The sequence below is a fragment of the Podarcis cretensis genome (assembly GCF_951804945.1).
Source record: "Podarcis cretensis genome assembly, chromosome: 12".
In the NCBI taxonomy this organism is placed as follows: domain Eukaryota; kingdom Metazoa; phylum Chordata; class Lepidosauria; order Squamata; family Lacertidae; genus Podarcis; species Podarcis cretensis.
In genome coordinates, this window is record NC_137181.1 from 54,672,365 (window position 1) to 54,688,727 (window position 16,363).

General features: G+C 44.7%; 1 protein-coding gene across 1 annotated transcript in view; it reads left to right on the top strand.

Moving 5' to 3' along the window:
- The window catches only part of ITGA9 (integrin subunit alpha 9), a 234,436-nt gene that overhangs the window by 20,694 nt on the left and 197,379 nt on the right, over positions 1 to 16,363 (top strand). The window contains exons 3-5 of the mRNA XM_079947527.1: positions 1,139 to 1,245; positions 6,164 to 6,287; positions 16,036 to 16,103. Coding sequence (XP_079803653.1) covers positions 1,139 to 1,245; positions 6,164 to 6,287; positions 16,036 to 16,103 — 299 coding nt within the window. The remainder of the gene's footprint in view (positions 1 to 1,138; positions 1,246 to 6,163; positions 6,288 to 16,035; positions 16,104 to 16,363) is intronic.

Below are 16,363 nucleotides of genomic sequence, written 5' to 3' on the forward strand. Positions count from 1 at the left end.
GTCGAAAGGAATCTGAAGCCTGGAGAGCGAGAGGGGTCAATGCGCACCGACCCCTCTCGCTCTCCAGGCTTCCAAGGTAGCCGCCTGAAGGCGACTGAACGCACTTGAACGGCACCTTGTTTTAGAGGGGGAAAACAAGGGGGGGAATTCTCCCCCTCTCTGCGCAGCGCCTCCTGCCGCTTCGCTGAAGGGGCGCTGGGCAGAGAGGGGGATATTTTTTTTTCTTGTTCTCCCCCCTCTAAAACAAAGTGCGTCCTTTTGTCAGGTGTGTCCTACAGAGCGAAAAATACGGTAGCTCTGTGCCTTACTGGAGGTTTTTGACAATCAGTATTTCTCAGTTGGAGGGTACAGGAAATATTATTTGAGAAGAGTCATGCTGTGGTACCGCCAGGTTCTCTTCAGGACCTGTTATGCATGTTGAAGTGTTTTATGCTTCTCATTTAAATAATTGCAAATCAGAAGTCAAAGCCTGTAATGATATGTTTCTGATATGGCCACAGAGAAAGACTTTGTTAAAATGTGTTTAGCCCATTCAGGATTTAAAGCAGTGTAAATACATATGAAATACTCATTTAAGTGTAATAAAAAAATTCTATTTCCTTTATACATTTTTGTCTTAACTCAGTTCCCCTCCCCTTAGCTAGCTGTAAAAGAAAACCAGGGCTGATATGTCATGGGAGCAAATCATGATCCTTCCAATTCTCCCTCCATTGCCACATAATGAGCAAAAAATGCTAATACATTTTGGGGTCTTGATCCAAAACTCTTGGAAGTTGGCAATGGGTGAACTATTACAGCTGCTTTTCCTTGTGGTATCAAATTTGCAAATCCATAATTGATCAGCAAACTTTGTGAGGAAGTTCTTCTTTGGGCTTTCAAATATTTCATCATTCAGCTTACTTAGATGACCCCAGATTCTGCTTCTGTGAGAAAGGGAGAAAAACTTCTTTCTATTTATGCATTCCTTTTATTTTCCATTGCCATTGAAGAGGGTATTATGCCGACATGGATTCACCCTGAATTCACCAGATATATGATAAATAACTATGTAAACTTACTTGTGTGATCACTGTGGAAATAAACAAATGCCATCTTCCTCCCTTATTAACTTTCACCCTTGCTCCTGCATTCATTCTAGCGAATGTTCAAGGAATGACCTGCGGAAAGACATGCAAGGAGGACAGAGACGATGAATGGATGGGTGTAAGTCTGGCAAGGCAGCCCACACCTGGAGGAAGTATCCTGGTAAGTTTGCTGTTCCCTTCATCCCATCAAAATGTGAAGTGTCACGCTGTTGCCGGTAGTAATGCGTGCGAATTAATTTGCTGTACCGGTGATTGACAGAATCCAGCTAACTCTGTATTTTCACATCCTTTAAGAGGAAGGCAAATAGGGTCCTGGGGACAAAGCTTTCTTCTGGAAAGGCGGCTTCAAAGGAGTTACACCTGCTTCTGTCACCCTCGAGGGCTTCCTCTTAAAAGTGGTGAAGGCTTTAGGACTTGGAACAGAATGAATAGCACTTTGTATTCCTATGAATGAGTCGGGTCTTCTTTCTTCTTCTTTTAAAAAGCATGAAATTAGTGGTGCCACGAGTAGATGTTAATGTGTGCACCTATAGACAGATTCATTATACGTCATGTTGTAATTCTACAATAAACCTAATGTATGCTAAAGCTAAATATTAAGTAGAAGGATTTTGGTACACTTATAGACATGCATACCTAGTTTTGTGGCTGGTCTTTCTGGTATCAGAAGTTAACTACTGAAATCAGCAGGAGTTGGTATTTTTCTGTGCTAAGGAGCATCAGTGAGGATTATTCTGCAGAGGAACAGTGTGACTGTCCACACTCATTCCATGGTCCTTAGCTGCCGTTACCAATGTTTGTGACATAATTAGTGCATATGATGTGACAGTCAGCTCAAGCAATGGTGATCCAGAATTACTTGCAATGTTTTGCAAATATTTTTGGAACCCCTCCCGCCCCAAAAGACCTTCTGGTTTTAGCAGCTGTTGCAACAATACCTGCCCTGTTTGTACACACATTGGCCCTCAGGGAAAGAGCATAAATAAGACTTTTAATCTCAGGGTTGTGGGTTTGAGCCCCACACTGAGCAAAATATTCTTGTATTCCGGGGGTTAGACTAGATGACCCTTATGGTTCCTTCCAACAATTCTATGATTCTACAGCATAATGAAACCTGGAGAATGTTGTGCTGCCATTCTATTCTCAAATTTATTGAAACTAATTTTGATCATAATGGTGGGTATCGAGAGTTTCGTCCTAAGGCGTGATTGGTTAAATGAGTCAATAAACAGAGACCTTCACAAGTCTGCCGGTGCTCCAGTAAAACATGGTTCTGTTAAATATCAGTTTGAGATAGAAAGCTAAATAGAAAACCAGAGATGAATAAAGTGCTGACAGCATGAGCTTAAAATATAATTTTAGAAAGCCGCTTGGATTTTGAAATATCAACATGAGAGTTAGTGTTTGTATTAATTTAAGTGTCTCAGTAATACAATAGAAGTTCCTCGTTCCTCCATGCTACAGTTGTAAAATTCATTATCTTATTTGCACTGGGAAAGTAACTGGGGATAGTGCATTAAATCTTGGAGAAAAGCCAGGCATCCTTTAATCTTGTTCTTTCACGAAGCACCTGCGCTATTTACCATGCAGTTTGTTTCTTTTCCTCGTCAGAAAGAATTTCTGTGTATTCCTAATGTGAGCTGGTGGTATTGTTGTCATTTTATTTCTTTTTCTTTATTTTTAATACACTGTTTCTTTTCCTCTTTGTTAATACTTACATGTAAAATTAATAATAGCAAAAAGACGTATTTCCATTCTAAACTTATTTGAAACAGCCAAACAACTAAACCTCTAACTTCAGTGCAGCTTCCTATAGGTGGTTTGAGTTTGAATGCCACCCTGTAAGTTTATAAGAGGCTTGTTTATCAAATTCAGAATGTGAAGTGATCTCTTCATGGTTGGGTATCTGAGTTCACATAAAAGCCTTGTTGTTACTTGAAGAAAATATCCATTGAATGGTCTGGAAAGTCTGATGCTCAATTGCTGAGACTAGTCAGGTGTGGAGCTGGTCAGAAGACCTTGGACAGAAGAGCTCTGGAAGGTTCTTATAAGAAACAATACATGTAATAAATATTTAAGATAGAGGTTTTCAACCTTTTTGAGTCCACAGCTCTCTTGTCCAACTACATTCTTTCTGTGTCACCTCTGTGGGGCTCAGGAGCCTGCAGAACTGGCAGCCTCTCACCCTTTTTCAAACTCCCTCCCTTGTGGAGTGTTCTCTCAGCCATCTCTCTGCTCTCCTCGCCTTGGGAGTCCTCTGGGCAGCCGCAACTGCCGCCCCTGATCTCTGATCTGCCCCCCCCTCTGCCCCAAAGAGGTTCCTCCTCACACTGCCCCACAGAGGCCTGGGAAACCCCCCTTTGCCCAGACCCAGAGACACCATTCACCTGGGGAGCTTGTAGCCAGGGCTGCTGCAACAAACAGCTGTGCAAGCCTTTGGGAGGCAGAGATGCAAGAGGGCATCAGAGGAGGGAGGGAAGGAAAGTAGGACAGAGGCCAGTGTTGTCCGCAGCACCCCTGACCATCATTCAAGGCACGCCAGGGTGCCATAGCACACTGGTTGAAAACCACTGATTTAAGATAAAGCACCCAAGCTGAACTTTAATCAATTCCTGCTTCCACTGGCTCATTTAGTCAGTGGATAGATAGTACATTCTTTATGCTCATTATATTCCAATAGTTTAATATTCCCATGGGACCTGGTATATGGCAATGACTGTGTGAATTGTGAATGAGGAAGCCCCTGGTTCCATCTTGTCTCTGCCAAGAACTTGCCCTAGACAAGCACAGAGATTCCCCCAGTAGGAACAGCCTTGGGATTTCACTTTCTCTGGAACAAACCCCTCCCCCTAAGCTTTACCATGGTTAAGAAAAACATCAATACTCACCCTTAACCACGGTTAACACTAACCACAGTTTCCCTTGTGTGGGATGTGAAGCCCATTTGGTGATTGTTTACCAATCTAGACATGGGTTGACCACGGTGAATAGTGCTGTTGTTTCTCTTAACTGTGGTTAAGGCAGAAGGGGGAGTTTGCTTGACAGAACTATTGTTGATCAAGGGTTTGTTTATAGGAGGGACCCTAGCTCAGTGGCAGACTACATGCAGAAGGACCAAGGCTAGATCTCTACCATCCCCAGTAGCAGCTGAAGTGAAAGACCTTTGCCTGAGACCACAGAGAGCCACTGTGAGTCAGACCTTTGGTAGCCAACATAATGCTTTCCGTATGTTTGGAACTATAGCTTCCATCATCACTGACCATTGACCAAAAATGCTTTGGGCTGATGGGAGTTGTAGTCCAAAAAATCTTGAGTGTACTGCATTGGCTCTTGGTGGAGAAGATAACACTGGGCTTATAAGGTGACTTCTTATGTCAGCAGCCTTGTTGTACACTTTTGGCTCTAAATTTTAGGCCATTTGGGTGAGATGGGATCAGTCCTCCCCCTTTTCCCTCCTCCTGCGTTTGGCTCAAAATTTTCATTTCTGAGCTGGTGGTGCCAGAGAATTGCTGCTGATCTTCTCCATTTATAGCAGCCGTGAATGCTCCTCTGAGAGAGTTTAAGTTGAGGAACTGGTGTAGGTCATTGGCAGTTTTTTCCTGATGTGGAATATAAATCTACAAATGAGGAATTGTGAGACTTTAATTACTTAGTCATAATTTAAAGGGGCCTTTTGTTTCAACGATTTGCATTGGATATAAATTTTCTTTGCAGTCAAGATTCCTTCCTCCTTGTGACATGCTCTCCTCACTGGTTTCCTAGGGGAGGCTTGCAGAAAGTTGGCCTAGACACTGGATGTCTGTAGGATACTGTCTTCCATTAAAACGTATATCTGTGTATTGTATTCGCAGTGGAAATGCTCCATGAGAGAAGCTATTTCCTGAACACTCTAGATATAAATATTTCATGATTATTTTTTCTAAAACCAAATTCTGAATGCAGTGTGTGTTGGGAATTGAAACCATAACTGAGTCTACTTAAAAGAGCAAATAACTTGACTTCAGTTTCTTCCAGGCTTCCTTACATACATCTGGCTGTCAAAGCTGAGTGCCATTATAAACATCCTTTGTAGAATTGCATTCCTCGTTCTGACATCAGAGAGCTTCACAGAAACCCTTAGGACCAGGGGCATCGATAGGCTTGTGTGATAAATCGCTTAATTCAGTAAATAAAAGCATTTGCATTGCTGAGCACAGCTCATTCGAACTAAACAAGCCTGAAGCTTGTGTGATAATGTTCTCAGGGCTGTTAGGGCATAGACCAGCCTTGGGTCCCCAGATGTTGTTGGGCTACAACACCCACAATCCCTGACAACTGGTCCTGCTAGCTAGGGATGATGGGAGTTGTAGTCCAACAACATTTGGGGACCCAAGGATGTGGAAGGTATAGACAGTGGTGGCCGTGGCTGTCTTCCTTTAGGGAATAGACTTCCAGCTGTGAGGAACACTCTGGGCTGACTCACATCTGGAGATGTTCCTTCTGCCTTGGAATAATTTTTGAGGCTGGACAGTGGAATGAAGAGGTGGAGAAATAAATTAGGGACCGCAAAGGCAGATGAGAACACTGAAGGCCAGAGTCAAATAATTTACCTTACCACATCTCCTTACTAATAAGGTATGAGGATAATACAGCTTGCAAGGCGACTTACTTCCTGTATCTATCTAGATAACAAAAGGAGATGAACCTGGGCATGCCATAATCTATTTTTTTTTCTTATTTAGTTTTAATTTGAAAAGTTCAAAAGCTTTCATTGCTTCAGTAATGCTTTTTAAAGAATGGAGACACACCCTGATGCCCATAAGAGTGTGCTGAAGATAGTGTCATCATTTCCTTTCCCTTTTTGTCCAGCTGTTGCCTACTAGGGAAATAGGGTTCGCAGCTTTCTGAAGCACCACACACATCTGCCAAACCTATGCATGGAGGTGGAGTGTGCGTAGAACAGGGAACGATCCCTCTGTCTTACCATCTTCAACTCGTTTTTTTTTGGGGGGGGGAGGGGACACTTTCTGCCTCCAGGCACTGATTTTTTAGATCCAGGTATAAGCATTAATTTCCCCTGTCTGGTTTGTTTACCGTAGGCCTGTGCACACCGTTGGAAGAATGTCTACTATGAGACAGAGTACATCCTTCCTCACGGTTTCTGCAACATCATCCCACCCAATCTAGGGTCCAATGGCAAAAGGTTAATGCCTTGCTATGAAGGTAAGGGGATATTTTTCTTCTTCATTGTATGTACTATTGCTTGTGACTGAGTAGACACTATTAACTTCCAAAATTTTGGTGCTCGGTGCATTTTAACTGTTTTTCTTGTATGAATGTAAACGGTATCCCTAAGATAAACCAAGAACAGCCTCTTACGTACTGTGTCCCCATAACCAAGACAAACATCACAAACACATAGAGAGTCTTCAGGTCTGAAACTCTTTCAAGTCTGCCCAAAGCTAGGCCTGAAAATCTTTTGAAGGCAACGTAAAATTGCTGTCCAGACATGGGTGTAGCCAGTGGGGGAGGGGTGCAGCTAGATCCACAAACATTATTGAAAAGCGATTGAAAGTTTTTATGGAGGTTCTGCCCACCCCAGTAGAAGCCTTTCCCCTGTAATATTCTGTTCAGGGGGGTATTTTTACCTGTGATTTCCTTAACCCCCCACCCTAACAAAATCATGGCTATGCTCATGTGTGCAGACAAGCTTTTAGTGGCTGTGAATTACAAAGATTATTTTTTGGGCCATTTTGCCCCCTAGTAAAGGTAAAGGGACCCCTGACCATTAGGTACAGTCGTGGCCGACTCTGGGGTTGCGGCGTTCATCTTGCTTTACTGGCCGAGGGAGCTGGCGTACAGCTTCTGGGTCAATTAACAAACCAGGATGCATGGTTGTGCAGTTAAGAAGGGAAGATGAATGTCTCTATAAAGGTAAAGGTAAAGGGCCCCTGACAGTTAAGTCCAGTCATGAACGACTGGGGTTGCTGCGCTCATCTCGCTTTACTGGCCGAGGGAGCCGACATTGGTCCGCAGACAGTTTTTCTGGGTCATGTGGCCAGCATGACTAAGCTGCTTCTGGCGAAACCAGAGCAGCGCGCGAAAACACCATTTACCTTCCTGCCAGAGTGATACCTATTTATCTACTTGCACTTTGACGTGCTTTCGAACTGCTAGGTTGGCAGGAGCTGGGACCGAGCAACGGAAGCTCACTCCGGCGGGATTTGAACCACCAACCTTCCGATCGGCAAGCCCTAGGCTCAGTGGTTTAGACCACAGCGCCACCCGCGTCCCTGAATGTCTCTATAGGTCTCAGCAATTTTAGAGAACTATCCTGGAAGGCATTTCGTTGGGTTTCCTGTGGTTTCTCTTTCTCCACCCCCCCCCAAAGTGTCAGTCTGTTTCCTGTCCTCTTTGGAAGGCCTGGAGGCTGAAATGGGGTGCTTTGATGCAAGAAGTTCTTCTCTGTCTCTTTTGGCTCCAGTGGCAGGTCTGGTGTATTGCTGCTATTAGAAAAGGTTCTAGTTAATAATTTTTTTTAGTTAGATGTGGTCAAAACTGGAGCTGTCTTGAAAGGATGGAGCTCATTACATTGGAGAGTAAAACAACCCCCACCCCTCAAAACCCCATCCCAGATTGGATTTTGCAGTAAAGGTAAAGGTACCCCTGCCCGTACGGGCCAGTCGTGCCCGACTCTAGGGTTGCGGGCTCATCTCGCTCAAGAGGCCGGGAGCCGGCGCCATCCGAAGACACTTCCGGGTCACGTGGCCAGCGTGACGAAGCTGCAGCTGGCGAACCAGCACCAGCGCAGCACACGGAAACGCCGTTTACCTTCCCGCTATAAAGCAGTACCTATTTATCTACTTGCACTTAGGGGTGCTTTCGAACTGCTAGGTGGGCAGGAGCTGGGACCGAACGACGGGAGCTCACCCCGCCACGGGGATTCGAACCGCCGACCTTATGATCAGCAAGTCCTAGGCACTGAGGTTTTACCCACAGCGCCACCCGCGTCCCCGGATTTTGCAGTAGGTTTGGTCAAATTTCTTTCACATTTGACAACTGGCCAAGCAACCAAAAAAAACAAAACAACAACACAGAAAACTGAGTTTAAGAAAAGCAGGCAACCACCACTACCACAACTGTTGTGTGTCTGGAGATGGTGACTGCACTTCAGATCATTAGCAAAGTGCTTGCAGGATTAACAAGTGTTTAGGGGAGAATTGTCTGGTTTTGGTTCTGTGTTTGGATCCGTCACTCCATCTCAACTCTAATAAAATGAAAGGAAGCTATAAAATCCTCCCACTTGGGAGATTGTCTTGGGCTGTTTTCCTTTCATGTTGGCAGGTTCAGCCTGGACGGACTAAGAAGTGTCGTGCAGGTCGCACAATATTTGCTTTTATTACGTATGCAGAATTATGGACAGAGGTGACTCCTGGATCAGGCAATCACTTGTATATGTGTATATGTTTTGGTATTCATCACCTTTTATGAGCAAAAACACCTCAGTTGATCAGACACAATCAGCTGGGAACTGCTATTAAAAATAGATCTGTGAAGCAGCCAGTGGGAAATTGGCAGTTTGGCATTGTCCAGTGTGCAGTTGATCGTGCTACAAACTGTCCTGAAAACTGGGGACTGGCTTGTATGTCAGCTGCCAAACAGCAGCGTCACATGCATCAAGTGGGGTGACTGAGTTTGCTTTCAACCTGAACTGTAGTTAATTAGCTCCATCTAAAGGGATGGCTACAATCCATTGCTCCGACTGGGATCTTCCCTTCCTATAATAATCATTTTTAATGTGCCCTCCAGAAAGAAACAATGAAATCCTTGGCTGGGAGCTTGCAGCTAAAGATGGAACAAATGGAAATTGAGGGTGGGGAAAGAACAATCCAGGATGTAATTAGTTGCACAACAGCAGTCCAGTATTTGCTGGATGTGAGCCTTTGATCTTGTCAGATTTATGTGCAATTTTTCCTGTGATAAGAAGGTCTCAAATGGATATGAGGTGGAAACTTAGGTGGTGTGGGTGTGAAGTCCTGTGGGGCTTGTTCAGACTCAGCAGAGATATCCTCCACATCGACCAAGCAGCTCACAGCAATCTCCAGGTGCCACATTGCCACAGCAGTTCATATGCATGTAGCATAGTGGCACATGTGACCGTTACCGTGCTGCCCGATACTGAGGGTGCACCAGGTCAAACATTACTTCCCTTCTGGATTCTGGAGGCGTTCACTGTGCCCAAGTGGAGCAGCACTCTACCTGCCACAGCCCTTCAGCCAGAGCTCACACTCTACTATCACCTAAGCTCCCGCTACCATGAACCCGCAGAAGTTACTTATACAGTGGTACCTCTGGTTGTGAACGGGATCCGTTCCGGAGGCCCGTTCGCAACATGAAAGGAACGCAATGCGCCGTGGTGCATTGGTGCATGTGTGGGTTGCAATTTGCCGCTTCTGCACATGCACGTGATGTCATTTTGTGTGCCTGCGCATGCGCGAGTGCCAAAACCCAGAAGTAACCCTTTCCAGTACTTCCGGGTCGCTGTGGGACATATCCTGAAAGAATGTAACATGAAGCATGACTGTACAATGGTACCTCTGGATGTGAACGGGATCCGTTCCGGAGTCCCCTTCGCATCCTGAAGCGAATGCAACCCGCGAACGCGATTCACCGCTTCCACGCATGCACGTGATGTCATTTTGAGCATCTGCGCATGCGCGAGCGGTGGAACCTGGAAGTAATGTGCTCCGTTACTTCCAGGTTGCCACGGAGCGCAACCCGAAAATATTCATCCCGAAGCATATTTAACCCGAGGTATGACTGTACTGGATTGAGCTGCATTCTTACCTTCTCCATTTCCTTCCTGTTGGCTGCTGTGATTTGATTTTTTTTTAAAAAAAATATTTAGTTTCTATACTGCTTAATGTATTGAAAATATCTCCCAGCAATGTATAAAAAAGAAGCAACAGCAGACGAGAGTTTCTGGAAGCAACGGACATTGCCCTAGTCTCTCACTCTGGATTTGTTACTGATAATAAGAAAATCTAAGGGCCATTACATCAAAAGTGGGGTATTGGAAAAATGGGTTTCAGAGCATGCTTCTGAAACCTCTGTTTCTAGTGGGTCTCTCCATTCTTCTCAAATGCTGCAGGGTGCCTTTTTTTAGATGTATGGCTGGTCAACGTAGAAAAAGGCATGGGAATTTAAAAGTTAGAATTGGTTAGTATGCTGCAGTCTTTGACACAACATCACACCATCCAAAAAATGACCTTGTGAGTTAAATTCTGCCTCTAAAACTTCCCAGAAAAAAGGAAGGCCTGAACTGACCAGCACATTCCTTTCTGCTCCCTCCCCCTTCAGATAAAAAAAAAAAATGTTTAGTTTGAGGAAACAAGTAAAAAAACCTGCTCTTTGCAAAGTTTGCCTAACCATATAAATAACTCCATTACATGGCTTAGCTGAAACATGGCAGAGGCCCAAGTTTATCTGCCCATTTCCCTATTTTCATAGTTTCCCAGTGATTTGCTGTTTAAAATCATCGTAGGACCACTGAAGGGGCTGCCTTAACACAAAACAACTGCTGCGTTTTCGCTTTGCTGCTGCCTTTGGATGCAACATCAATGTTGGAATGAACAGAAAGAGCAAGATGCCGTTGGGTTGGTGCAAGATGCCATTGGGGGAACGTTCTGCTTTAGATGCCCCACAGATATGAGGAAATAAGAAGTATGCATCACTGTGTCTCCAGGGGTGAAGTCGAACTGCGCTGTAAGCAGCACCAAAGTGACCAGGCAAGCCTGGGCAGTGTGTATGGAGGCTGCCCAGATGTGGTCCAAAGAAAAACGGAGTGATACATCTGGCACCAGCTTGGCTGCTGGAGTTGCGGGAAGGAGGTGTAGAAGGTGCCATCCAAACAGCTTAGGGACTTGACTCCAGATTTGTGTAGGGTTTCCTCTTTCGCATTTTCTTCTTCCGAAGATAGCCTGCAATGCAGCAGAGGTTTAGAATCCATTTTCCTTCTCCTAGATGGGCTACCTTCCCAGGCTGACAAGTTTCATATGCCCCTCACTAGAGTATCACAAAAATACCCCCATATTTGAAGGGGAAACGTTATCCGTGTGAGAAGGGGCCCTATGCACTTACTGAAGTAGATACACAGAATTTCTCACTAAGTGGAATCCTAGGAAGAGCATGAGGCTCTTAATCTCAGGGTTGCGAGTTCAAGTCCTACACATTGGGGCTACCTTTGAAAGTGACCCGGAAACTGCAATTAATCCGGAATGCGGCAGCTAGACTTGTGACTGGGAGTGGCCGCCGGGACCACATAACACCGGTCCTGAGAGATCTGCATTGGCTCTCAGTACGTTTCCGAGTGCAATTGAAAGTGTTGGTGCTGACCTTTAAAGCCCTAAACGGCCTCGGTCCTGTATACCTGAATGAGCGTCTCCACCCCCATTGTTCTGCCCGGACACTGAGATCCAACGCCGAGGGCCTTCTGGTGGCTCCCTCATTGCGAGAAGTGAGGTTACAGGGAACCAGAAAGAGGGCCTTCTCGGTAGTGGCACCCATCCTTCAGATGTGAAGGAAATAAGTAGCTATCTTATATTTAAAAGACATTTGAAGGCAGCCCTGTTTAGGGAAGTTTTTAAAATTTAATGCTGTATTGTTTTTAGCACTCGATTGGGAGCCGCCCAGAGTGGCCAGGGAAACTCAACCAGATGGGCGGGGTATAAATAAATAATTACAATTACAATTACAATTACAATTACAATTATTAATTATAATTATTGGGCAAACTATTCCTGCATGCCAGGGGACATTTCGTGGTCCCTTCCAACTCTACAAATCTAGGTTTCTGTGAAGGGGGCTCTATGCAAATATGAACGCCCAAGTGTTCAATGTGTGCATGTGGCCGCTGAGTGCCTCTCGTCATGCTTTCTTCTGCCGTGTTTCAGAGCTTTGGAAAGGGGGTTGCCTAAGATGGCCAATCCTTTTTCATTGTTTCTTGAACAATTGATCAGGATATGCCAGCCCCGTGGAAGAAATGTCTTGCTTCAGAAGGTTGATTGCCTAGAATGAATGGGGCTTGCGTGCTCTTCCTGCTTCATGCAAGAGGCCCATTCTTTTCCTCAACCATCTTTTCTATAGCTCTGTTTCTGCCTGCAACACAACATCTCCTTGTTCCTCCATGCATTGTTTTTTCCTCACCCACACCTCAAATGTATTTTCCTTTTTCTCATGTGTAGATGAGAGTGGAGCATATTATACAGCAACACAGGGTTTAAGAAATAACCCTTATTATATAACCCTTATTATATATACTCAGGGGTCAGCAAACTTTTTCAGCAGGGGGCTGGTCCACTGTCCCTCAGACCTTGTGGGGGGCCGGACTATATATATATATGGGGGAAATGAACGAATTTCTATGCCCCACAAATAACCCAGAGATGCATCTTATATAAAAGCACACATTCTACTCATATAAAAACACCAGGCAGCCCCCACAAATAACCCAGAAATCCATCTTCTATAAAAGGACACATTCTATTTATGTAAAAACATGCTGATTCCTGGACTGTCTGTGGGCCGGATTTAGAAGGCGATTGGGCCGGATCCGGCCCCTGAGCCTTAGTTTGTCTACCCATGCTCTTGATCAACCACTTTGGTTATTTCCATATTGCTGTTAGCTGTGACTGTGGCCCACCTCATTCCTAACAATTAATGTCCAGTATCTGCTCAGGGAAATTCCCTGTCAGTGTACTTTGCATGATTTGGCTTGGCAATATCTTAAACCAGCTTGCTTTGATAATAGCTGCCTAATACAGTGGTGCCCCGCAAGACGAACGCCTCACAAGACGGAAAACCCGCTAGACGAAAGGGTTTTCCGTTTTGGAGGCGCTTCGCAAAACGAATTTCCCTATGGGCTTGCTTCGTAAGACGAAAATGTCTTGCGAGTTCCTGCGGGTTTCCCCCCCTTTCCCCCCCTTTTCCTAAGCCGCTAAGCCGCTTATCAGCTGATCGCTAAAAGCCGCTAAATTCTAATAGCGCTAATCCGCTAAGCTGTCAATGGGCTTGCTTCGCAAGACAAAAAAACCGCTATACGAAGAGCCTCACGGAACGGATTAATTTCGTCTTGCCAGGCACCACTGTAATTGTGCTGCTCTGCCCCCCATTCCACTTTTCAGGAAGTCTTTTATCAAATCTGTGACCATTTGGGCCCATCTGCACTATGCATTTAAAGTAGCATCATGACACTTTAAATAGTCATGGCCTCTCCCAGAGCATTATGGGAACTATAGTTTTCTGAGGGTGCTGGGTGCTGTTAGGAGACTCCTGTTCCCCACATCACCACAATCCCCAGATTTCCCTGGGAAGAGGGATTGCTTGTTAAACCGCTCTGGAAATTGTAGCTCTATGAGGGGGATAAGAGTCTCCTAACAACTCTCAGAAGCAGTAACAAACTTCGGTTTCCAGGATTTGTTGGTGGGGACTGTTATGAATTAAAGTGGTTTGATATAGTGCATATATGGCCTCTGACACTGCTTAGCTTTCTCAGTTTATGCTACCTAAGGCCACTGTCTTATCAACATATTATTCATACTCATTTTTCTGTTTTGTTGGAATGAATGAAATCCTGACCCTGATAAAATGATCAGGAGTCTCCCCACTTGCTTTTTGCTGGAATTTACCCAGTACGAATGATCTTTATATTTGTTAAAAGTGGAAATAATTGCTGGCCAGTCCAGTCAATATTCCCTTTTCTTTTAAACAGACTGTTTCTATGTTGAAGCTAAGAGTTCATTATACAGTTCTTGTGGTCTGTCAAACCATGAGGAATACATTTGGTTCCAAAGAGACAATCTGCAAAGTACATTCCTTATAATTTAGCAATGAGTCGGTGGTTGGCTGTTTCAGAGTGTTACCAGGTTACATGGCAATTTTTTAAAGAAACTGAAGCACACTATGTTTTCCTTGAAACCCCAGTTATCACGGGGGAGCATGTCGCAAGAAACAGGAAGTGGGAATAAATGCTGTAATGATACTATGATATTCTTGCCAGAGATTTGACTGTGAAGTTCAGAAGCTGTTCATATGAAGGACAGAAGTGCAAAATTCTTGTTAAAATTGTAGCCCTGAACATTTTGATTCTTAGGGCACAGCTACACTGCACATTTAAACCAGTTTCATGTTGTATTCACTTGTTTTCATTTGGCTCAGATAAATCTGGGAATTGTAGTTTGGTGAGTGGACAGTTCTTTTAAGAGATCCTTTGTTAGTTCTTTCTCAATACTACAATTCCCAGGGTGCCTTGGTAGCAACAGCCTTTAAGCGGGTTTGCCATTTGGTTTAAATTTTCCAGAGCAAGTGGAAATGAAGTAGACAAGAAAACTTAAACACCATAGAAGAAATAATTGTCATGGAGGGCTTGGAGGACACACCAGTCAAGAAGCCAGACAAGAACTTTATTGTCTCTCTTTGACAAGAACAGACTAGACACAGAAAACTCCTTTTACCCAGGGTCAACTAAGTCCAGTGCCATCTAGTGATTAAACCATATAATGACACTATCCACATTTTGTCTGCTAAGTTAGCTATAAATTAGTACCCCGCCAAGCATGGTTCTATGGGGCTCTCAGTGTGACTGGTTATCATGATTCATTTATTTTTCCCCAAATGGCGTCTTTTGGATGTGCAGTAGCTTTCAATTTTTCTTCAAAAACACCCTGTTAGTTCTGTGCTATGCTGAATTTTTCTACATTACAGAGATGATGTGTATAACTGGGGTGGTCTTGCTTGAAGGTGAGTGAACAGGCAATCCTGGCTTACCTTGAAGAAAGCGGAGTAGTAATTCAGAGGTGCAAAACCTGGACCAGAGGAATATTCATGGCTGGTATTGGTGATGCCACGTGCCAACTATTCCCTGAGCCTCTGTTGTGTTGTGTTGTGTGGAGAGCCAGTGTGGTGTAGTGGTTAAGAGCAGTGGACTCGTAATCTGGTGAACCGGGTTCGCTTCCCCACTTCTCCACATGCAGCTGCTGGGTGACCTTGGGCCAGTCACACTTCTCTGAAGTCTCAGCCTCACTCAACTCACAGAGTGTTTGTTGTGGGGGAGGAAGGGAAAGGAGAATGTTAGCCGCTTTGAGACTCCTTAGGGTAGTGATAAAGTGGGATATCAAATCCAAACTCCTCCTCCTCCTCCTCTTCTCCTCCTCCTCCTCCTCCTCCTCCTCCTCCCAGGCTCTAGGCTGCTCTTGTTGTTGTCCTCGTGGTCTTATTGATATTGTTATAGCACCATCAATGTACATGCTGCTTTATAGCCTAACATAAGTCCATGGACTAGGCCTCTGCCCCAAAGTGTTATATTCCAAATTATCACAGTGGAAGGAAAAAGAGTAAAGGGAAAGACACGGAAAGAAGGTCAAGAGAAGACCTGGGAGAGGCAGGGCATCAAGAATCAATGTGAGCAAACGCCGTTCTGCGTTCTTCAACTTCATTCTGGTTGGAGACCAAAGGGTTAAGTCAGTCTGCCTCTGATCAATGCTTTCCACCTTAATTGAGTTTCTGCGAGTTACAAGCCATCAGGCTGCCCCTCACATGCAGGTCTCCCTCTCTCTCATTCTCCAGTCTCATGGCTGGTCTCCCTTCCTAAATGGTCAGAGGCTTTTTCCTGGCCCCCACCCTTTCAGATTTCGCAAACGGGGAAGTGTTATCTGTTTACAGTGCTGTTCCTCCAAGGCTTGGCTTTGACAATACCCATGTATTGTGGCAAAGGAGCCTGGATTTCTGAGGTTTTTTGTGAATTTCAGAGATTTCCCAGTGCTGGCTCCGCCGAGGGCCTCCTGCAACTCAGCGCTGAGCAGCACATGTGGAATGAAGCGGACGGGACTGTGCAACTGCGAACCACACACATTTGGCAGGGACTGACGTGACTGTGTTTGTCTCCCCCCTCCCCTTTAATCCTTCTCCTTGCTAGAGTATAAGAAGAAATATGGCGAAGAGCATGGCTCATGTCAGGCTGGAATAGCAGGCTACTTCACAGAGGTGAGTGGTGGAGCTTTGGCCAAGACCTCCCAGTTGCTACGGTGTAAAAAGTCTCCAAATTGTGAAACTTATCTTCAGATTTCAAGCTTTTGGTGCAGCAGTTTCCCAGCGTTTATGTTGTCCATTTATTCTGCAGCTTTGCATATGGCACTATGCAAAAACTATAGTGATTTTGCACACTCCCAGTTCACTTACTTTATAGGTGCTTATTTTAACACCATGCATACATCCACATGCAACATAGCCAGCTGGTCCATCTA